The sequence below is a fragment of the Rhinolophus sinicus genome, linkage group LG03, assembly GCF_036562045.2.
Source record: "Rhinolophus sinicus isolate RSC01 linkage group LG03, ASM3656204v1, whole genome shotgun sequence".
NCBI lineage: Eukaryota > Metazoa > Chordata > Mammalia > Chiroptera > Rhinolophidae > Rhinolophus > Rhinolophus sinicus.
In genome coordinates, this window is record NC_133753.1 from 97760548 (window position 1) to 97779029 (window position 18482).

General features: G+C 52.7%; 2 protein-coding genes across 3 annotated transcripts in view; one reads left to right on the forward strand and one right to left on the reverse strand.

Moving 5' to 3' along the window:
* Positions 1-2948, forward strand: part of CCDC33 (coiled-coil domain containing 33) — a 50955-nt gene extending 48007 nt beyond the window's left edge. For both annotated transcript variants that reach the window (XM_074328270.1, XM_074328271.1), the window contains 4 exons: positions 325-423; positions 982-1068; positions 1852-1965; positions 2760-2948. In XM_074328270.1, coding sequence (XP_074184371.1) covers positions 325-423; positions 982-1068; positions 1852-1965; positions 2760-2867 — 408 coding nt within the window. In that variant the 3' untranslated portion in view covers positions 2868-2948. The remainder of the gene's footprint in view (positions 1-324; positions 424-981; positions 1069-1851; positions 1966-2759) is intronic.
* Positions 2949-4518: 1570 nt separating this feature from the next.
* Positions 4519-18239, reverse strand: CYP11A1 (cytochrome P450 family 11 subfamily A member 1). Its single transcript, XM_019735917.2, has 9 exons — positions 17916-18239; positions 13313-13468; positions 11216-11415; positions 10008-10211; positions 9101-9258; positions 6289-6455; positions 5915-5993; positions 5216-5413; positions 4519-4830 (listed from the first exon to the last, which is right to left on the reverse strand). The coding sequence occupies exons 1-9, from the start codon at positions 18182-18184 to the stop codon at positions 4699-4701; spliced, it is 1563 nt and encodes a 520-aa protein (XP_019591476.2). The 5' UTR covers positions 18185-18239; the 3' UTR covers positions 4519-4698.
* Between the last annotated feature and the right edge of the window lie 243 nt (positions 18240-18482).

An 18482-nucleotide genomic window follows, 5' to 3' on the forward strand; every position in this document is an offset into this window, starting at 1 on the left:
CAGGTGCGCAGCCATTATTCAGCACGATCCAAGTTGAAGACCAAGACCAGGAGCCAGGCTTCTCAGCATCTCCACCGTGCCTGGCATCTGCTGGAGTGCCAGCTCTCAGGCCTTGCTCTTTCTTCTGGGAAACACACATGGGTCTAAAAGCTTCACCTTGACCCTTATCTAGTGTCCTGGGAGAAAGCAAGCCCCTAACTTGTCCTTGACCCCTGACCCCTAGCTGGCCTACACTTGGACTCCACACAAGCCTCTCAGGAACTCTGGTCTGGAGCATTTCCTGGGATTAGTACAGCCTTGGAGAGCCCTTTTCCCCCATCCCAGGTGGACCCCGGGGAGTTGGGAGCAGGAGAGCTGGCAGAGAGGCTGCGAAAAACAGATGGCCCAGGCCATTCCAGGTGCACAGAAACCCCGCCTGTACAGGTGGGTACCCCAGGCCCAGGCATGCCTTGGCCCTGCTCCACTTCTGAGGCTGCCACAGGTGCCCCTGGTTTATGCAAACCCAAAGACTGGACGTTTGGAATTACAGAAGAGGTGTGGCCCAGGGCACAGGAGAGTTTTTCTGTTCATCTAAGGACTTAACGGAGGTGAGTTCTGTTTAAAAGCACACCTAATGCATGGACATCCAGGTAAAGTGCCGGGACCGTGGTAGCCCTTGCTTCACTTTACAAAAAGTCTCCCAGTTCAAGACTCCTTTCTGTGTACTAACAGGCACTTGCTTGTGCATTTTACATTTAAAATTCATGTGCAAAAACTTCATATACCCCATATCTGTGGAGAACAACTGTGGAAAAAAGCACATTCCATGTCAGGTCTGAACTTCAGGAAGAGGGTTCAGCCCTGGGTCTCAGGCTCTGCACTGGGAGCAGAGTTTGGAACTCAGACCTGGCTTTTTCCTCCCTCAGCAGCTCCTGGCCTTCTGAGTTCACTAGGACACAGCACACAACTGGAGCCATATGTGAGTTTCTGCTTTGCCCACAGGATCTCCTTGCCAATACTTCAGACAAGTTTAACCTCCTGGCTAAGCTGGAACGAGCTCAGAGCCGGATCCTGTCCCTGGAAAGCCAGGTAGGTGAGGCACAGGAAGTGGTCAGACTGGGCAGGTTCATGGCTCAGCCCATGACCAAAGTCGAGTTTCAGTGTGTGAGCAGGGTCGGGGCTCAGTATGTGAGCAGGATCGGGGCTCAGCATGTGAGCAGGGTCGGGGCTCAGTGTGTGAGCAGGGTCGGGGCTCAGTGTGAGCAGGGTCGGGGCTCAGTGTGTGAGCAGGATCGGGGTTCAGTGTGAGCAGGGTCGGGGCTCAGTGTGTGAGCAGGGTCGGGGCTCAGTGTGAGCAGGGTCGGGGCTCAGTGTGAGCAGGGTCAGGGCTCAGTGTGAGCAGGATCGGGGTTCAGTGTGAGCAGGGTCGGGGCTCAGTGTGAGCAGGGTCGGGGCTCAATGTGAGCAGGATCGGCGCTCAGTGTGAGCAGGATCGGCGCTCAGTGTGTGAGCAGGGTCGGGGCTCAGTGTGAGCAGGATCGGGGCTCAGTGTGTGAGCAGGGTCGGGGTTCAGTGTGAGCAGGATCGGGGCTCAGTCTATGACCACAGTCAAGGATCGCTGTGGACTCAGGGTCAGGGCTCAGTGTGTTGTTGGAATTAAGAGAAGGTCCATCTGTGTCTCAGTGAGCTGTCACTTGGCCCGTCTCTACCCACCTCTACCTCCCCTGAGGTCTCTTGGGAAGGCAGCCAGCTCTCATTGTCCAGGGTTTTGCTTTTTGCCCAGAGAGCAGGATGAAGCTTTGGTTGTCCCAGAGCTCAGGGATGGGCCCTGCTGTCTGGTGTCTCCCCATCTGTCCCTCTCCATGTTGGCAGTTGGAGGACTCGGCTCGACGCTGGGGACGAGAGAAGCAGGACATGGCCACACGGCTGCAGGAGCAAGAGTACGGGTTGGAGCCCCCCTCAAACTCCATCATCACAAACCTGCCTGTGCGTGATCTCTCTGGACAAGTTCCCTGGGGTTTGGGTGGTAGAGCTGGCAGCCCCCACCCCAAGTCCCTGGGCCTTGAGAAAAACTGTCCAAGGAGACCTTCTTCCCTGCTGGAAGTCAGAGGACCTGGGCTCAGCTTCTACTCTGTTACCAACAGAAGCCCTTGCCTTGTCTCAGTGCCCCACTTGTCTAAAGGGCATAGAAAACCCTGCCCAACTCCCCCCTCCCACACAGCTATGGATGAAGTGTTGCCCATGCAGGCACTTCCTGAATGCTCTGGCACTGGCTGTACTTTAGGAATGAATTTGCTGAGAGGCAGAGTAGCGTGGCCGCCACCCAACTCCACAGTGCCCAAGATTGTCCCATGAGCATACCTTTCTTGGGAAACTGCAACACTGCAGACCTGCCAGGGATGGGAGCATGTTGTCAGAGAGAAATACTGCCAGCTTCCCACAAACAAATAGACCTACTTGCAACTGCCCGCAAGCTCAGCCCAGGCCACCCAGCCCCCAAAGCAAAAGCCCTGATTGCTCCTACTCCAGAGCCATCAGTACTCAGCTCACTTCCAGGCAAAAAAGAGGGGGGCGCTGACAGGGAACACAGGGCTACCTTTGCAAACTCACCTGCTAAACCCTGGGGACTTTGGGAGAAATTGGATATGATTTGCTGCGGTTAAATGGGTTTGGAAATCTTTGAGAAGTCATGGCCCTCTGAGACGTGGCTTGCGAGGCAGCATGCATTTGAACTTGGGGGGCAAGAGTAGACTCACCTTATTTTGCTTTGCACAATGCAGAACCCCTCAACCCACTCCAAGGACTACGGGCGACCCTCAAAGCTGGACGCCCTGATGCCCAGCTCGGAGACTAAGATCAACAAGCCCTCAGACTCCCAGCAGACCTGAGTACTGGAGCAGCCTCCCCCTCTGTGTGCTGGGGCATCTCATCCCCACCCCCTAAAAAATGACTTCATGAAATGCTGTAAATCACCGAGCATTCGCCTCTTTCCTGGAGCAGGGCACCCTGGGGGCCCAGCTTCCTCCTCTGAGACCCCATTCTGGGCCTGGCCCTCTGCGGCAGCTCTACAGCCTGTTCTAGGAGCTATCTACCATCTCTGGAGAGCCAAAAGCCATAGTGGACCTGGCAGGCTAGGGAGAAGAGTCCTTCCAAAGCAGGAGTCAGGGTGACAAGCTCCTTCCAGACCTCTGGAAGAAGTGAGATCACCAAAGGCAACTCTGTTGGGAGATGGGAGGGAGGATGGGACTTTCCACCTGCCCCCAAACATCTATCATAACTGAAATCCCTTCTTTTAAGTTTGGTTTAATCTGTTTCTTGGGAAGGAGAAGACTTGAAGCCTGCCTGTGGCGATTGGTTGCATGTTAAATATGAAATACCCCAATAATCAGGGCTAGGCTGAGCCTGCCACACTGTACCCAGTGGAGCCAGTGGCAGGAAAGCAGATGGGACTAGGGTAAGGGGTCCTCCACTGAGTCAGGAGCCCTGCCTTCTAGCTACGAGCTGCGTGACCTCGGATGACTCAGCAACTTTTCTAGGCTTCTGTTTCCCCATCTATCCCACGTAGAGCTTGCCGTCTTTGATGGGAAGTCCCTTTCCAGCTTTAACATTTCTGAGTAAAATATGACTCAGGCCAGAAGAGAAAGGAAGCTGGAAGGAGAGAGACGAGGAAGAGGATTGTGATGGGGAAAAACAGAAAGCTGCAAGAGTGGACTCAGGACCTGCACATCCTGGTAGAAAACTTCAGGCCAGCGGGGCTGCTGTCCCGAGCGGGACTAGCTCTGCTGTCTGCCTGCGGGACTGACTCAGACATCCAGGGCCAGGAAGGATCAGGCACCTGCTCAGGTCAGGAGTCACAGGACTCAGAGCAGGTGAAGGGACCGAAATGGAGACCAATGTTGGGCAGTTCAAATAATGGACCAAAAACGCTGCCTTCCGCCCAGAACTTGGACAAGTTGGCATGTCCCCCTACAGGAAGTTGAGGCCCAGGGAAGCCCAGAGAAGGGTCAGGTGAGGTAGAAGAAGCATACTGGCCTTTCGTCCCCAGGGTCAGTCACCTCACAACAGCCCCTCACCCACAGGCCTCAACCCTGGCCATGCTAAGACTCTGGCTGGACCTTGGCAGGAAGTCATGACCCCACTGGGAACTCCCACCCAGGGTTCAGCTAAGCAGAACCCTGCACGAGCCTCATTCCTGAGAGGGGGGCATGTGCCGGAAGCCATAATTGACCCACACCTCTCAGGCTGCCCTGTTCTCTCAGCAGAGCTCCACCAGGCTCTCTGCCCCTCTGTCTGCTGTCTCCAGCACAGCAGCAATAGTCCTCCATCAGCTCTACCTCACCCCCAACCCCAGGCAGCAGAGGGCTTTGATCCTGCTGGCTCCTGAGCTGCTGTAGGTGTATGGATCTCAGCAGAAATGGCTTCAGGCGTGGCTGCTTCAGGTCCCCCATTCATGCTCAGATCCAGCTGTTGACCCAGTCAGGGAGCATCTCCACAGGAGCGATGGATACCTTAGGGGCCAGGTGGAAATGAAACACTTCACATAGTTCAGCCCTTTATTGCCTTTATGGGGTAGGCGAAGAGGGGGAAGAGTTAGGTGAAAGAGGAGAGCTTCCGCTGAGCTGGGGCAGAAAGGACAGGAGTAGGGAACCAAGGGCTGAGGACGCAGGGACCTCCATGGGCCACACCCCTCAGGCCATCCTCCCACACCACCCTCTCTGATCACACTGGGGGCTGGTCCTGGGTGAAGGGCCGGAAGGTGAAGAAGATGGGCTTGTTGGGCATCAGAATGAGGTTGAATGCTGTGCCCACGTCACTGAGATGTTGGATTTCAACTCTGAAATTCTCCAGAATCTGCAAAAGAGGGGTGGTGGGCTTAGGGGAGAGGTGGGGAGGGTCCATCTCCTCGGGCCAGGCTCATTCACCTATAGGCAGTGCCTGTTGAATGTGATTTGAGAAACTCCAAGTGTCCACGCCAGCTCCCAGTTAACCCCTCACAGTGGCTGGAAGCACCACTACCGCTGCCTCCTTGATTCAGGCTTTCACTTTACCTTCCACAAAACCTTATCCCACCCCACCCCCATCTCATCACCACTGTGGGGGAACAGATGGCGGGGCACCAATGGGTTACAAGTGGACTAGCCTAAAATGGGAAGCAGCAGGGAATTGTGGGAGAGGGCTCTGGACAGAGATGGGAGTAGGAGGACTGGTCCTTTATTAAGACCAGGGCCAGACTCACATGGATGAGGAAGAGGGTCATCTCGAGCTCAGCGATCCGGCGGCCCACGCACTGCCTAACACCCCAGCCAAAGCCCAGGTTCCGGAAGTGGATGAGGTCCTTGTTTTTACCCAGCCATCGGGTAGGGTCAAATTTACCCGGATTGAGGAAGAAGGTGGGGTCCTGGCCCATGGCGTAGACAGACACCTGCACCAATGTCTGGAGACAAGGTGAACAGAGAGTTGAGGAGGCCTCACCTCCTCAGAGCCGGGAACACAACCCAGCTTCTCCACTTCTGCTCCCCAGCCTGCCTGCCCAGCTGTCCAGCACGGACGCTGCCCACTGTGTGACTTTGAACAAGACCCCACCCCTCCCTGAGCATCCCCTTCCAACTGGCAGGACGGAAGCTACTAGGCCAAGGAGGGTCCAAGGGATTGTCCTACCCTTCCCTCAGCACCCGAGAGTCCCCGAGACCCAAGCAGCCTGGGGGATGTCCCTCCTAGCCCTGGGCTCGAGCAGCAGTCCAGAGATAATCACCCACTGTGCTACCACTCTGCCCTTCATTCAAACTTTGCGGCTGCCAGGGGCCCACCCACCAGCTCCAGGAAGAGGCAGGACGAAGCCCGTATTGCCACCGTCCGGAGGCCTCTGCGTGCAGTTGCAGGCCTGCCCACGCCTCTGTCTGACTGACAGGAACTGCAGCCCTCTTGCTGTACCTACCTTGGCGGGAATCATGTAATCTCGAAGAATCAAATTGTTTGCCACATATCTCTGCAGGGTCACGGAGATAGGGTGGAGTCTGCCAGAGGAAGGCATTCAGAATCTAATGCCCACAGAGTCGGGGACAAAGCCCCCACCCAGCATGGCATATCAGCCCCCCCCCCTGCAGCACAGGTGGGCGTGGGGGTGGGGGTGGGGGAGGTGGATGGGATAGGATGGGGATATCTGGAGGGAGGACCTGGGCTCTATTTCTTCCTCCCCACTCCCACCTGTCTCCCTCAGACTTCTCACTTCCTGCAGCTAGTCTCCTCCACCAGCCCAGGTACCACACGGGCCCTGCCCAGGATTTGGGGGGTGGGTGGGGGTGGGCTTGCCTCAGTGTCTCCTTGATGCTAGCTTTCAGTAGTGGTACCAGCTGCAGCATCGTGCCCATGTCTTCCCCAGCCTGGCGCCGGGCAGCCAGGACCTCCTCCCGCAGCATCTCCTGCACCCTCAGGCTGCGTGCCATCTCGTACAAGTGCCACTGCAGGGTCATGGATGTCTGGCAGGGAGTGTGGGGGTACAGAAGACCAGGAGGGCCTGTCACTCCTGGGGCACCCAGACCAATGCTAAATTTTCATTTCCAAGAACCTCTCCCCACCCTGTCCCAGTGTCCAGAGACCATCATCCGCAAAAGCAAAGCCCAGCTCAAAAGGCAAATGTCCACGAAGTCTTCCTCCCGCCCAGGCAGGAATGTTTGGGGCAGCGCTTTTCTCTGTACTTGGCCCTCCTGTCGCCAGATCCCACCATGGCCCCAGCCAGTAGAGGGCGCCCACACAGCCAATGCCTTCCTCCAGAGGACTACAGGGCCTGCACAGGCCAAAGCCCAGGTCTAACAGCTGTCCCGACTGACTGCCGTTCCTTTTGAAATACCAGTTGACCAGGCAGGCCTCGCCCCAACAGAACTTGCCCAAACCTTCACATTTACCTATTGCAGCAAAGCGGAAGGAAAGCTCACAGATACTGAAACCAGGACAACCAGACCTGGCTCCTGTCCCTGTAACACTTAGCTTGTGGTATAGACTGCGATGAACCGGTCAATCCCAGTGTTAGCTGGAGGTTGTGACCGTTAGCGCTTCCCTGGGGTATAAGTGACCCCATCAAGCCCACAGTCCCAGGTCCCCCCAGGGCGGGACCCCCAGCTGGCGCAGCCCCCTCTCCCAGGGCTAGGACGCAGGTTGAGCGTTATCTTACCCGGGATCATATTTCTGTCCAAGAGGTTTGGACACCCTCCTTCCTCCTCCCAGAAGGAGCAATCATGGAAAAAGTGCCACCCAGTCATTTCCTAGTTTGAAATCCTTGCCTGTCTCCCTGGACCCCCCAGATCAAGTCCAGCGGCTCTGGCCTGACCAATTCCTGCTTGCCGCTCGGAGCCCCTCCCCCAGCCTCTCTCCATGCACCTAATACGTTAGGTGCACTGAGCTACCAGCTCCTGAAGCCCGGAAATCTTTCTCATGCTGTTTCTTCTTCCTAGAACTCCCTTCCCAACCTAAGAAGCCAGTCTATACTACTTCTCCAAGCCCCACAGAGTGGCTACTCAGGAAATACTTGTGTGCAAAGGTAGTCAACGAAGTTTCTAGCTGTGTGACCTTAACTAAGTTATGTAACCACTATGTGCCCCAGTTTTCTCGTCTGAAAAAGGGGGATCATAGCAACATGCCTCAGAGTTTTGTTTGTGAATACTAAATGAGTTAATACATGTCCAAAGCTTAGGACTCTGCCTGCCGTATGAGTAATACAGGCTGAATAAATATTACCTAACAATAATAGCTGTTTTGGTGTGGGTGAGGGTTTTCTTTTGCTTTTGTTCTTTTTTTTTGAGATCTCGTCTTAAAATACTCTCAAAGGCTCCACCTGCCGCCTGTCACAGGGACTGAAAGTCCTCCATTACAGCACCCCAACACTAAGGTACCTAGGAAATAGTTGTCCGCCCCAGGTACTGACGCAGGCTTCTCCCTAGTCCTGAAATGCTCTTCCTCCTCTCGCCTCCTGGTCACAGCCTTCAAGACATGAGCTGAATTTGAGCTCTTCCATGGAGCACTTTCCCTGACCTCCCAGGCCATGGGGGTCGCGCCCCTCTTGCCAGCATTATCAGTACCCGCTACATGGGTTATAGGCCTGCCCATCCAGCCCATCACGTGGTGTGGTGTCGTCTGTGCACTACTGTCTCCTTGTCAGGGCTGGCCTGTGTCCCCACCCCCAAATTCATATGTGGAAGTCCTAACAATGTGACTTTATTTGGAGACAGCGTGTTTAAAGAGGTAAGAAGGTAAAATGAGGTGGCCCTAATCTAATAGGACTGGTGTCCTTATAAGAAGAGGAAACTAGGATGCACACATACTTGGAGGAAGGACCACGTGAAGACACAGGGAGAAGATGGCATCTACATGCCAAGGAGAGGGGCCTCAGAAGAAACCAACCCTGCTGACACCTTGATCTTGGACTTCTAGCTCCAGAACAGTGAGAAAATAAATGCCTGTTGTTTAAGCCTCCTCATGTGCGGTGCTTTGTTCTGGCAGCCTCAGCAAACTAATATACTCCACCTCCCCGAGCCATTGGAAACATTTGGAGTCTATTGTGTTCATCTTTATGGTCTCAGTGCCTGAATCATAACTAATCATCAATAAACACTAAATAATTAATGCTCCCTACCACATTAGCCGAGAAAGTTTAAGATATTGGAGAAGGGGATGGTACACAGGAAGACAGGTTTTGATGTTCAAGGAAAGAATTCTCTGTGGTATCGTGCTGCCTGTGGAGAGGCAGAAAAGACCGTGCAAGGCAGAGCCCAGGGCGATTCCACCGGCTCCCAGCTTTTCTGAGGTTTTGCCTGCCCTCCTGAATCCAGTGAGCTGTGTCCCCCACCTGTGACTGGAGAACTTGTCCTCTACAGACTGCATGGGCTTGCCACCTATGCCTCATCACTCCCTTCTTGTAGGCAAAGAAAAAATGATGGGTCAACCGCAAGCATGCTCCACGGGCGACTGACTTGACCCTACCTGCCTAGGAGATGAGTATTTAGGAAATGGGGTCAAGAAAGGGAGCTCTACCCCACATGGGCAGGGCTTCCAATGAGCCTGGCTGGTGCGGCAGGGGCCCGGGCCACGGGAAGGGACGGGGTGCCACCTCACCCTGAGGCCACCTCACCGTGTCCACGCCCCCTGCCAACATCTCTGTAACATTGGCCTTGACGTCCTCGAAGAGCAGCTTGTTATTTCCCAGGAGGCGGTAGAGGATGCCCGGGTATGTGTCGAAGTCTCTTTTCTGCCTCAGGTCCAAGTAGAAGTTCTGGGTATATTTTTCAGCTGTGGGGCAGGCAGGAGGAAAGAAAAAAATTAGTGAAGGACCGGAGACTTGGTAAGAGGTAGTACCAAGAGCTTGGGGATTCTGAAGCCCTACACTTTCTAGGCTGCCATTTTACTGAGCATGTATTACCTGCTAAGCCTTTCCTATCTGTTTCTTCATTTAATTCTTGACCACGACTCTGTGGGGTGAGCGATAGCATCTCCATTTTACAGGTAAGGAAACAAAAGCCCACAGAGGGTAGTGACCTGCCTAAGGCCAGGGGGCGTCAGGGGCAGAGGCAGGATCTGACCCCGGGGCTGGCATCATTGCCACACTGCAGTCAGTCTTCTCTCCCTTACTTGGTTAATGTCTCTCACCCAAATCCCAACCTGTCACCAGAGCCGGATCTGAAACACTAGTCCTTAACCCATGATGGGGTCATGGGCTCCTTGGAAGAAAATGGTGACATCTTCAATCTTCTTCTCCATAAAAATCTAATCATCCCCAACAGCTGGCCTCAAGCCACCATTTCCAGGGCTTCCAGGGCCTTCCTGATGCCCATCCTTGCCCACCATAGGGTGGGTTTCTTATAAGACAACTCACTGCCCATTGACATAATGTGGAGACAAAGGCAGGCCGAGGCCTGGGGCTTCCAGCTCTCTGTCTCTCCCCCTTCGCCCCCCGCCTGGGTTTCCCACCCCCTGAGGCAGACAGGGCTTTCCCGGCCCCCAGACTGGGCTGCCCAAGGAACAGCCAGAGGAATCCTCACCTTTATTGAAAATCACATCCCATGCAGCCGCATGTTCCCGCCATATCTTGGTCCTGAACAGACGGAACAGGTCTGGGGGCAGCATGAGCATGGGGACGCTCGTATGGAACATCTGGTAGACAGCGTCGATGAACCGCTGGGCCTCAGGGTCCACTACCTCCTCCAGCATCCCTAAGCGCTCCCCAAATATGACGTTCGTGATGGCTGCAGGGATAAGCAGTGTGAGGAGCCCTTTCCAAGCCTGCCGTCTGCAGCCGCAGGTCCCAGGAGCCCCAGCACCGCCCTTGCCAGGACGTGGGAGCTCCAGCACCCGGCCTCAGCCTCCTTCAGGGAAGAAACTGCGGCCTGAGGCCCATGGGGCTGCAACTACAGGGCAGAGAAAAAGTGCCTTTCTGATAACCACTCAGGTCCTTCAGAGGGGCAAGTGGAAGGCCCTGGAAAGGCATCACTTAGGTGGGAAGCAGTCTATAGCAGAGCTGGAAGAGGCCCAGGCTGGGATGAAATTTCCCCACCCACCCTTCCAACAACACCCCAAGCAGCCTCTGGGAAGAGAGATTTCTCATCTATAATTGAGCGAATTGGCCAAATACTCCCTGAAACAGGCCAGATGGGAGAATGGGAGACATAAAGCCCCGTCAATTGGCCATAAGGGACCCACTCTGGCGGACCTAAGAAGTTATAACAACCCCAAGTTATTTCTGCCTCTGGGCTCAGGAATTTGAACGTTGATTTCATACTGAGCTCTGAGCATCCCAAACCTCCTGCAGATGTCATGTGATCCCCACGCAGACATAGGTCCTTTGCATGTGCTGTTCCCTCTGCCTGGACCTCCCAACCTCCATATCCCATCGAATGACTCCTTTGCACCCTTGAACACCGAATTCAGATCAATGACCCAATCCTCCCTTCCCCTCCCAGACCTCCAAGGTCTATGTCCCAGGAGCAATTTGCAGAATGGAGGGCTGAGCCACGGTCTGGCTTTGGAAGGTAGTGGCAACGGGGACCTACACTGTGGAGACCCTTGCCCCCATAGCGTGAATGCCAGATAAGAGTGTGCAGCTCCCCTGCTTAGCTGTGACAGAGGGTGTGTTCAGCAGCGCATCCCAAAGCCAATCCCAACACATCCTCAGAGTCCATGCCGGGTCTCAAAGTGGACACTGTGTTTTCCCACCCCAAAGACTGCTGCCAGGGAGGTGCAAGCCCCTTACACTCGAAGGCAAAGCGAAACAGGTCATCACTGATGTCCCCTGAGAACTTTCCAGAGCCCTGCTGCTGGATGCGCCTGCGCAGGAGGCTGACAAAGTCCTGGGACACCACGTTCAGCAGGGGAATGAAGTTCTTCATGGCTTCTGGAGCCATCACCTCCTGGTTCAGGGCCAGTCGGTCTTTCTTCCAGGCTTCCGACTTCCTGAGGAAACACAGGCCCTTGGGCCCTCACGGTCACAAACCCCAGGCTTCACAAACACAGAGGGGGCTGATGGGCTTCTCCCAGAGGCTGAGCCACAGCTCAGAGTCCAGCACCCACATCCAGCACCTGCCCTCACCTCCTCCCAACACCCTCTGCCTCGCACCAGCGCCCTGCTTCTGCGGGGCCTGAGGGAGGAGACAGGAAGAAAGCGGGTGAAGGAGAACAAAACCTGGCCACCATCACCCCCCACCGCTGCGAGCCCAGAACTCAGTCTTAGAGACTTTAAGACTCTTTCAAGCCCTCTAGTCTTCACCTCAGCTGCAGGCATGCCGTCCCTGCCACTTCTCCTTCCTCCTGCAGGACACAAACCTTCTGCCATTCAAGGGCCCCAGTATGTCACTTCCTCTGACACAATTGACCAATCTCTCCATTGCACCCCTAGAATGTCCCATTATTCACAGTGGTGAGGAATCTCAGGTGCCCAGGATTGGAGTCATGATAAACTTCAGCGTATGGCCCACTCTGGAAACATCTGACAGCTAGATCCCTGCAAAACCCTCTGTGCTTTGGGGGCTTTGTTTGCTTATAAGAATGACATTATAAACTCACCGCCCAACAGGAAACCCAGGACCTTGACAGTCACTTACGTGTGCCCAAGTGGGCCTCCCCAGCTAGGGTTGCCAGGCGGGAATTTCCTGCCCATTCTCAGGAATTTTTTTTGCTTTCCTATACCCGAATCCTGAAAAAAGTTGTTCGAGAAATCAGGAAAATCGGCTCCTTGAACCCAGGTGGCTGGTAGTATCGGCCATCACTTTGTGGAAACAATTCATTGTGGAGAACAGAAAACAGTTTATATCTCGGGATTCGGGAACAAGAAAGTGAAAAACATTCCTGAGAACGGGCAGGAATTCCTGCCTGGAATCCCTATCCCCGGCTGAAAGGACCACCAGCCTGACTCTCTTGCTTGCTTTTGTGTACAGTTTCATCTGATTGACATATTATTTCTAAAATGCACTTTCTTAAAATGTGTGCTTATTTTCAACTTCATACAAAAAAGCTGTCATGACTTGGGGGGTTTGCTTTTTTCACTCAATTTTATCTACGTATCATCTGTATTGTTGGGGGTCACTGCATTTGTTCATTCTGAGTGACATATGCCACCACTCACGCATTCACGCCCCTGTTGGGCATTTAGGTGTTTTCCTGGGGTTTGCGCTTATGAATGGCACTGCTGCCAACATTCTAGTAACTTCCTCCTCAGGGGAATGTTCTCTGGAGTATATCCCTGAGAGCAGAACTGCTGTATCATAGGTATGTGAGTATCCAATTGCAGGAGGTCACATCCCACCATTTTACGAAGTGGTGGCCCCAGTTTTCACTCCCACTAGCAACCTATGAGAGTTCTAGTTGCTCCACATCCTAACCAACATTTGATATGGTCACATTTTAAATTTGTGATGAGTAATTTGGTGGAAAACAATATCCACTACACTTAAATATACCGATTTGTCATGTGTTTCACTGCCCCTTCAGACTATGAGGGACTCAGAGTAGCGAGGCCCTACCCTACTTGTCACTGAACCCCCAGAGCCTGGCAGAAGGCCTGGCACATAGTAGGTGCTCAATAAGACGGGACTTAATGAATGAACCAATGAAAACTTTTCAAGGTCTTTAATTACTCATTGAGCTTTCAGCCTGATCATTTCCCTGATGGTTGCCATAATAGTTAACCATCACCATTCTCTCTTTTATAGAGGCAGGAAGATGACAGGGATTTGCCTAGAGCCCCAGCCAGAAAGGGCAGAGCAAGCATGCCCCAGCCGCTCACCCAGCCTCTGCCCTTGCCACAGCTGCCCATCATCTCCCTCCAGCCCCTGGGAAATGACCGAGGACTCACTTGAACAGGACCCCAATGGGTTTCTGGTAATGCTGGTGATAGGCGACCCAGGGTGGGATGCAATATCGTTCTGGTGTGGAACCCTCGAACTTAAAGAGAAGGGCCACATCTTCAGGGTCAATGATAAAAACTGATTCCATGTTGCCAAGCTTCTCCCTGGAGGGGAGGAGGAAAAGGGTTATGACATAAGGATTCAAGGAGAGCAGTACAGATCTTGTGCTATCAGGACAGGGGTCTCCGCTTCTTTGTAAATCACCTCAGGGCTGAGAATGCAGAGCCGACTGCCCTGGAAGTGGATCGTTTCCATAACCTTCTCGCTGGTTCTCACCCCTCTGAGTCTCAGTTTCCTCTTTTATAAAATGGAGAAAAATACAGTGCCTGTCTCACAGGGTTGCCAGAGGATAGGATGATATGGCGTCTATGTCTATGGCTCCTGTTAAGCATTCTATACATGACAGCTATATGCCCCTCATATTATCGTTGGCTGCCGCTGTCCCCCAGCACGTCCCCCAGGACCTGGCCTGCTCCCAGCCCGGCCTCGCTGGCCATCAAGGCCTCCATCCCATGCTCGTCCTATACACATTCTTCCTGTGCGTTCACACCCTCAGCACTCTCTCACCCACCGTATGGCTCAGAAACATGGCTCCTTCATGTCGTTGTTGGAGTGACCCTGGACTGCTTGCTCGGCAGGTCATACACCGGGCCAGTCAATCCCGTCCAGGCTCTAGAATTCAAATTCTGGGCACGGCCAACCTGCCTCCAAGAGTCATAGGCCTAACAAAGCACTTTGTCTCTATTAGAACAACATTGCCCCAGGTACAGATTGTCAATGTAAGAAACATCCAAACCTATAGAGAATTTTTTTCCCCTTCTTCCAACCCCCCTCCCCCCCCCCGGTTCAAGCCGTTGTTCTCAGCCTAGTTGTGTAGGACACAGCTCCCCTAGCCCATGCTGGTATTATGAGCCTTGCGCTCCCCCTGCTGAGGTAGTCGGTCGGTTAGCAGCTCACGGCACCTCTCGCCGGCTGCCGGCCACTCACACTGGCTGCCGATCACTCACACTGGCCACTCACCACTCATGACAGCACAGGGTAGCCCATGGCAGCACACAGCATCCCGCACACGGTAGCCCACAGCAGCACACAGCAGCTCATGGCAGCTCATGCCAACTTCCAGCTGCTCACGGCAGACCAGCTCTAGGGAGAGCTGTTGTTCACAATCTTAGCTGTAGAAGGCGCAGCTCACCGGCCCATATGGGAATCGAACCGGCGACCTAGGCATAAGGAGCACGGTACTCCATCTGAGCCACCAGGCTGGCCCAAAGTTTTTTTCAATCTTTTTTTTCTTTCCTTTTTTGTTTTGTGGAAAATTTTTATAAGAGTTTATTTTAGCTAAAACTGAGGACAATCACCAGGAATCAAGATCTAAAATGATTCCAGAGGATGACAGTTTTGCAGTTTCTTTTATGCATCTGAAATTAAGGAGGGAATGAAAGAAAGATTACATGGTGAGGGTTGTATTAAAGATTGTTAAGATTGTGCTCCCTTGAGGGTGGTCACACATTAGAAGGTGGGCTCTGAAAGAGGCATTTCAAGGTATGCTGCCCTAGACGCACAGAAACACTGGGCAGGGTTTGCCCAAAAACCTTTCACTCAGGGCAGCCGGTCAGCTCAGTTGGTTAGAGCGTGGTGCTAATAACACCAAGCTTGACGGTTTGATCCCCGCATGGGCCACTGTGAGCTGCGCCCTCCTTTAAAAAACAAAACAAAACGAAAACCTTTCATTCGAGAAGTTATATGCCTGCAGCAGGGCTATCCGCCATGACCTGCCCAGTTAGGAATTTATAATCAGATCACCCTGCGAGGTTACTTTCCATAGACTCTTTTTCAGTCCAAAGATAAACCTCACAAAACACTTTGCAAACAGCCTCTTTTAAAATACAAATGTTGGATAGCCATGGGGATGTAAAGTACAGCATAGGGAATATAGTCAATAATGTGGTAATAACTATGATACTAGACTAGTCAGGGGGATCACTTCTTGCATTATATAATGTCTAACCATATGCTGTACACCTAAAGTTAATATAAAATCATATTGAATGTTAACTGTAATTGAAAAATTAAAAAGGGGGGGAAGGTGAAGGGCAATAGTGGTCCAAATTTCCAGGTATAAAACAAATAAGTCATGGGGATGTAAAGTACAGCATAGAATATAGTCAATAATACTGTGATAGCTGGTACGGTGTCAGATGGTGGCTGGGCTTGTCTTGGTGATCACTTCTTTAGGTGTGTAAATGTTGAATAACTATGGTGCACATCTGACACTAATATAATATTGTATGTTTGCTATATTTTTAATAAAAATCTTAAAAAATAATAATAATAAAATACAATAATTGGGAAACCACAGAAATCCCACTTCTCACTTATGTATGTATGTCTTTTGCATAAGAAAGTTAATTCAATATACACTTTAAGGCAAAATATTAGAAATACATACAAGTACGAGCTGAGTTCTCTCTCCCTCCCTCCTTCCCTCCCTCTTCCTCCTCCTTCCCCCTTCCCCTTTCCTCCCTCCCCTGCTTCCCTCTCTGAGGAAAGAACTGGGAGGAGGGCGGGGAGACGGGGGAGACGGGGGAGAAAGAGAGCACCGCTTTAACCGCTGATCTATGAACCCTGAGCCTGCCTTCCCAAGTCTCAGAAAATCCCCTCAGTGTTTTTCCAGCTACCACATGTCCTCACAGCACTAGCTCCATACCCCCACCCTGGTTCAGCAAAGTCCTTGAACTGCTGTTATTATCAATTCCACTTCTGGGAATCGAGCCCAGACAATGGCCTGATGTGGGGCAATGATGCCTGATGGATGAGGAGGTTTATTTATCATGTCATCATGTCTAGTAGCAGAAAAACCCAGAGTGGGCTAAGTGCCCACTTTAAAAACTGGCTAATATGGCTTATTCATACGATGCCTATGATGCTGCCTTTTAAAATCATATTAAAGAGGAAAAGAGTCCTCGATATATTCTATGGGACAACACCAAACAGCATATATAATATTTCCTAATGGTACATAAAAATTATCAAAATTGAGATTCTGATTTCAATTATTTGTGTTTGTCAATATTTTCCAAATTCTTCAATAAATATGAACAGGAACAGCCTTTGTATTAAGAAAAACCTATGAAAGTTATAGTCTAAATTCCTCATGTTTATTCAGAAGTTTATCATTTCCAGGCTGTACGTTAAAATATAATGGCGCCTTGCTGAACTGGAAGTCAGACAATTGGAGTTCCAGTCCTGGCTTTGCCCCGATGAGCTGTGAGACCTTTGGCAAGACTGTTGTCCTCCCTGGGCCTCAGTTTTCTCATCTGTAAAATGGGGATTATAACACCAACTTCAAGGGCATGCTGCAAGGCTCAGGTGAAAGTGATTCAGAAACCAGAAAGGGGTTTGATAAAATAAAGAGCTCCTGCTGGAGGATAGGAAGTAGGGAACAGCGGGAGATCACCGTGAAGTGAGGATGGGGAGAGACACTGGCAGGCCTACGGGACAGAAGAGAGAAGAGAGTCTCAGGAGCTACCTTCTCCTAAGCCTGACACAGACTGGGGCCTCCCTGCCTCCAAACCAGCTGGGGAAAGGGCCCTTTAGACTTCCAAAGGAGTGGTGGGAGAGGGAGGACATGACCCTATTAAATGAGCAACTGGACCCCTGACCCTTACACAACCAAACCTGCCCTCCTGCCCGCCCCCAACCCAGCCAGCCAGCCCCAACATGTCCTATGATGCCCTTTCCCCATCTTACCATTTTACTCAAAGGAAAATGCACTGTCCATCCTGATGTGCAACTACCACCTCCACCACCTCCCATCACCCTCCGCTGACCTCTCAGAAAAGAACCCAGGTGTGGCCTGAAGGCGACCTTCCTTGGAAACTGCTAAACCAGAACACACAAAGCCTGCCACCAGGGGCAGCCCTCAGATACTTGTACCCGTGCCCCGCCACCAACACCCCCACCCCAGGAGTGGCAGAGCTCAGAGGCCTAAAGACCAAAGTCCCTTTCTCCTGGCAGGAACGCAAGGCAGATGCTTGGAGAAGAGGGGCTCCAGCCAGGCCAAGTGGAAGGGACAAACTCAGCTGCTCCAGAGCCGCACAAGGCTGAGGGACGAGGCCAGCATCCCAGCAGGACAAGGATCTAGCTGGGTGACCAGGGCAAGAATCCTAACCTCTCTGAGCTTCAGTCCCTTTTGACAATGGGGATGATAAAATTTACCTCCCGAGGGGTCCTAAGGGTAATGGATATAGGGAGACAGTTAACAGGGCTTGTTCTTTACCATCCCCCCGTTGCTCCCCCCCCCCCCATAAAGTTTCAAAGGGTGTAGGACCTGGGAAGGGTTGAGGCCTTGGAGCTGGGGACTGAACCCGCTGTCTGGGAAGCCTCATCCTTCTCCTGCCACCATCCCCAGGCATGGAAGAAATAAAGTCAAAAGGCAGACAAGAGCCTGCGATGGGCAAGCAGACCATTTGGGGAGGGGAGAGCACAGCAAGGCTGCCTAGGCCCCTCAACCTCCCTATCCCACCAACCCCCACCCTCCGCCAGGCTTACCTGTAAATAGGGCCATATTTCTGGAAGTTCTGGACTTGGTGATAGTGGAAATTCTGTGAGCCCTTCTCCCTCCAGAAATGGTACAGATTTAGCCAGCCATTGTCACCAGGGGAGGGGATCTCACTGATAGGGCGAGGCACACGAGTGGAGATGCGGGCTCCCTTTCCAGTGGGCACCCTGGAATGCCCCGGGCTGTCCTGTGGGGCACTCAAGAGGGGTTGGCAGCCTTTGACCAGGACTGAGCGCAGAGGAAGTGGCCTGGCCAGCATGTTGTCCCCACAACTCCCACTGCAGCGGGACCTGCTGGGACTCTGGCCCTGGTCCCCTGGGGCCCAGCTTATAACCTCCAGCTCAAGGTTAAGGGAGAAGCTGACAACGCAGTCATCTGCCCTCCTCTTCCTGTTGGCTCCTGCTTGCACGCAGCCCCTCCCAGAAGGGGGTACCAAGGCTCAGTCTGCAACACAAGGCTCGCAGAAACACAAGGAGATCCCTCTGTCTCTGTCCTCAGGGCCAGCCCCAACAGGCCCTTGAAATGGTACAGAAATCATACAGGTTTGTGCCTTTCCT

Bases quoted from the DNA above. Each gene is read 5' to 3' on its own strand.
- CYP11A1 (XM_019735917.2), bottom strand. From the start codon at position 18,184: ATGCTGGCCAGGCCACTTCCTCTGCGCTCAGTCCTGGTCAAAGGCTGC. The intron at 13,469-17,915 runs GTAAGCCTGGCG...CCTCCCCTCCAG, and splicing joins AAATATGGCCCTATTTACAG to GGAGAAGCTTGGCAACATGG. The intron at 5,414-5,914 runs GTAGGTACAGCA...CCTTGTCTCCAG, and splicing joins ATTACATGATTCCCGCCAAG to ACATTGGTGCAGGTGTCTGT.